Source organism: Papaver somniferum, unplaced genomic scaffold (genome assembly GCF_003573695.1).
Source record: "Papaver somniferum cultivar HN1 unplaced genomic scaffold, ASM357369v1 unplaced-scaffold_158, whole genome shotgun sequence".
NCBI classification, from domain to species: domain Eukaryota; kingdom Viridiplantae; phylum Streptophyta; class Magnoliopsida; order Ranunculales; family Papaveraceae; genus Papaver; species Papaver somniferum.
Genome location: NW_020625264.1, coordinates 2,827,736 through 2,830,952, shown reverse-complemented (window position 1 = coordinate 2,830,952; position 3,217 = coordinate 2,827,736). Strand labels below are relative to the sequence as shown.

The 3,217-nt window shown below is 40.2% G+C and overlaps 1 protein-coding gene across 1 annotated transcript; it reads right to left on the bottom strand.

The window, feature by feature from the left end:
* Positions 1-387: 387 nt before the first annotated feature.
* Positions 388-2,836, bottom strand: LOC113337237 (exocyst complex component EXO70B1-like). Its single transcript, XM_026582945.1, has one exon. It carries the CDS (start codon positions 2,658-2,660, stop codon positions 744-746), a length of 1,917 nt encoding a protein of 638 aa, XP_026438730.1. The 5' UTR covers positions 2,661-2,836; the 3' UTR covers positions 388-743.
* Between the last annotated feature and the right edge of the window lie 381 nt (positions 2,837-3,217).

Below are 3,217 nucleotides of genomic sequence, written 5' to 3'. Positions count from 1 at the left end.
CCTAGGTAAAAACCATGTTCCAAGCCATCGACATAATCTTATCTAAGTAAGAAATGGCTGGATGCAAGGCTCAATCTTAGATCCGACGCCAACCGATGTTCACTCGAAATTTGAAATGCATGCATCTACCACTACCTGAGAGGCTACCTAGCGATTCGATCTCAGGCTAAGATCGGTCCCGATCTCACTCTTAAGAGTCAGTCTGGATGGGATACAGGTTGATCAGAAAGTGAGCCTACTTTGAAGCCTCTGTTCTAGATCCTGCTTGTAACGACTGAACAAAACAGAAGCTATTGCTAAATGCAGAACATAAACTCATCTAGAGCTAGCATAGGGTTATACGTGTCAGAAATCAGATATGCTACTAAGTGTGAACTTCCAGTGAAATTGAAGCAAGAAAAAGCACTGCTGATTGCAAGAAAAAGCATATGAACAAATCAAAAAAATCCTATGATAATATCATACATACACGAAGAAATTGCTTACAGAATTGTGGGTGTGGGATGTAAAATCTTCAGAATTTGTAGAGCCACAAAACCATCCTTCATCTTCCCAGTTACACTAGATTGCTCTCAACCTGCAGATAATCATCTCCGGTTTCGAATACAATAAAGCCGTTCGCTTGGAAATTCAGGAATGAAAAAACAGCTCAAACCTGAGCGCGAACTACCTAAATAATCCATTTAGGAAAAAATGTAAAGAATTTCATATACAAATCCAACCCGGAACACTTGCAACAAATTTCATCTACTTCTCTTAGACTGTAAGGAATTTTGGTGTGATTCGAAGAAATCCAAGACAGCATTCTCAATATCTTCTACTGAATACTTGATGTACAACTCTGGGTGTCTCCCATTCTCAATCTGTCCTCTAAACCGACCTAAAAAAGACCGATAAGCTGGAATCAATGTCTCTGACAATGCTATTCGAAGTTCCTCACGAAGCTGCAAATCTGGTACAGACCATGTGACTTGGCTTCGGTGAACATCACCGAAGAGAGCATTGAAACTCTTGAACCTTTCTCTTAACAACGTCTTGGAAACTCCGGATGAGAAGCTTCCAGTTACATGCAACCCTTCGTCTCGCAAACAATCTAGAAGCCTGCCCAAAGTCGATCTCTGGTAAGCCAAAGCCGATTGCCTAACTTTCCCTGACAACTTCTTTAAGTAACTATCCCCAATCATTTCTTGAAGTTCCTCAGACCCTTTCTTAAGTTTAGTCACAATGTAACGTATATTGTTCATGAGGAACAAAGGCGGCAACGACGGGTCTTTGTAATAATGAGATTTCACATCTAAATTGTGATGCAAATTCAATATAATCCAAACCAAATGAAGTGCTAATGGTGACTTATTATCACTATCCTGCAACTCCATCTCAGATGCTATTGGGTCAGACGTCACTAACACTATCACCGGCTTCGACACAATCAATTCAACAAGTGTCTCTTTATAGACCGAAATCAAACTGATGTAATTCATGACATACCTAGTCAAGGGATGAATTGTGCCACCCGGTACCGGAATCTGCGAAGGCTCCCGAATCACCAAACTCTCAAACTCAATCAACATCCCCCTTGCAGAATCAGCCAATCTTGCAAGAATCTCACTAGCACGAACCGGAATACCCTCCGATAGCTTCGAATCAAACACCTCTTCAATATCCGGTATAAGCTTCGACAACGAATCATGCAAATCAAGTATCTTAAACAGCTTATGAGGCGTCCTGTCACCAATACTAACAGCTTCAGCAAAATTCAGCACCTGAACAGCAAACCCTTTGACAGTCTCATAAAAACAAGCCTCATCTGCATCACAATCCTCTCCTTCAAACCCTTGGAAAATCTGCTCGCACAATTTCTTCTCACTCGCAAACAGAATCCGCACACAGATGTTGGCCGCTCGAATCCATTTCTTAATCTTCTTTTCAGCAACATCCCATTTCAGTCTCTGCACTTCTCCAATACTCAAATTCTCAACCTTCAGATGATGGAAATTCGATTCAATAGCTAATTTCCTTATCCCTGTGTACACCTGCAAACATTCTCTGAGATATCCAGCACTAATCATCCTCTCCGCGATACTCCGAAGATCGTTAATCGCTTCAGCAGGAATTAAATCAATCTCACGGATACTACTAGTCGATCGGTAACTAGTACTACTTCTACTTCCTGTCCTTGAATGACTACCGGATTCTCCAACCTCAGGCTCGCCGTTACCTGAATCGAAGCTCAAACTGTTCTGCAACTCGAATTCCGCTGAATAATCTTGAGGATCGTCTGTAAATTCTTCACCAACTCCTCTTCTAGAACTGATACTGTTTCTTGAATTTATCGATGAGTTCAAATCGATTAACCAATCGGTTTCGATGAACTTAGTATGGGTATTCAATAGGTTCTTGAACTCATCTTCTAATCTCGCCAAAGCTATCTCGATTGAAACTTTCAACTTGTTCCGGTCACCGGAGGGAGATGAGCCAACAGTACATGACTCTAAACTCCGTTGAATCTCATCTACGGCTTGTAAGTAGTTATCAGCTTCTTGACGGTGATCACCGTGACAGAAAATCATCTGTTCATCACCATCGTATCTGTGGATTAGTTTCTCTGCTTCTGAGATGGAGTTTTCCGGTGAGGATGGAGATGCCGGAGACGATGACATTTATGACCGGAAAAAAGAAAGTAAGTAAGAGGGGTCTTAGAAAAGTCGGAGAGAAATGAAAGTTTCTTCCTTGGATGTGCTGAAATGAAATGAGATGAGAAATTTCTGCTCTGTTTTCTTGGCTCTGTTTTTCTTTGTGGTGGTGGGGTTAAGAGGAGTTAGTGAGAATTGGAATATCTTCTTTAAGGCCAGAATTGTTTTTGGTCTTGAGGCAACTAATGTTCTTTTTGGTCTAATATCTTTAATTTCCTTATTTTTTATCCATTTTATTTTAAAATTTATTCATTTTATCTAAAATTCAAAAAAATTGAAAAATAATGACTGCTTGAATGTTAGATGGAAAAAAAACAAAAATGATAAATGTAGTAACAATGTCAAATAATCCCGGATGAGCGAAGCCGTCTGATTCCCAAGTTGGGCTGATCCCGGTTCGTCGACTTGTTGTGTGAATGCAGAACACAACTTGGTGGTCAAACAGGAGTATACGTTGGACTAAATATGGATTAATCATACTCCCTCTCTTTTTGGAAACGAGATACTTTCATTTTTTTCATTTT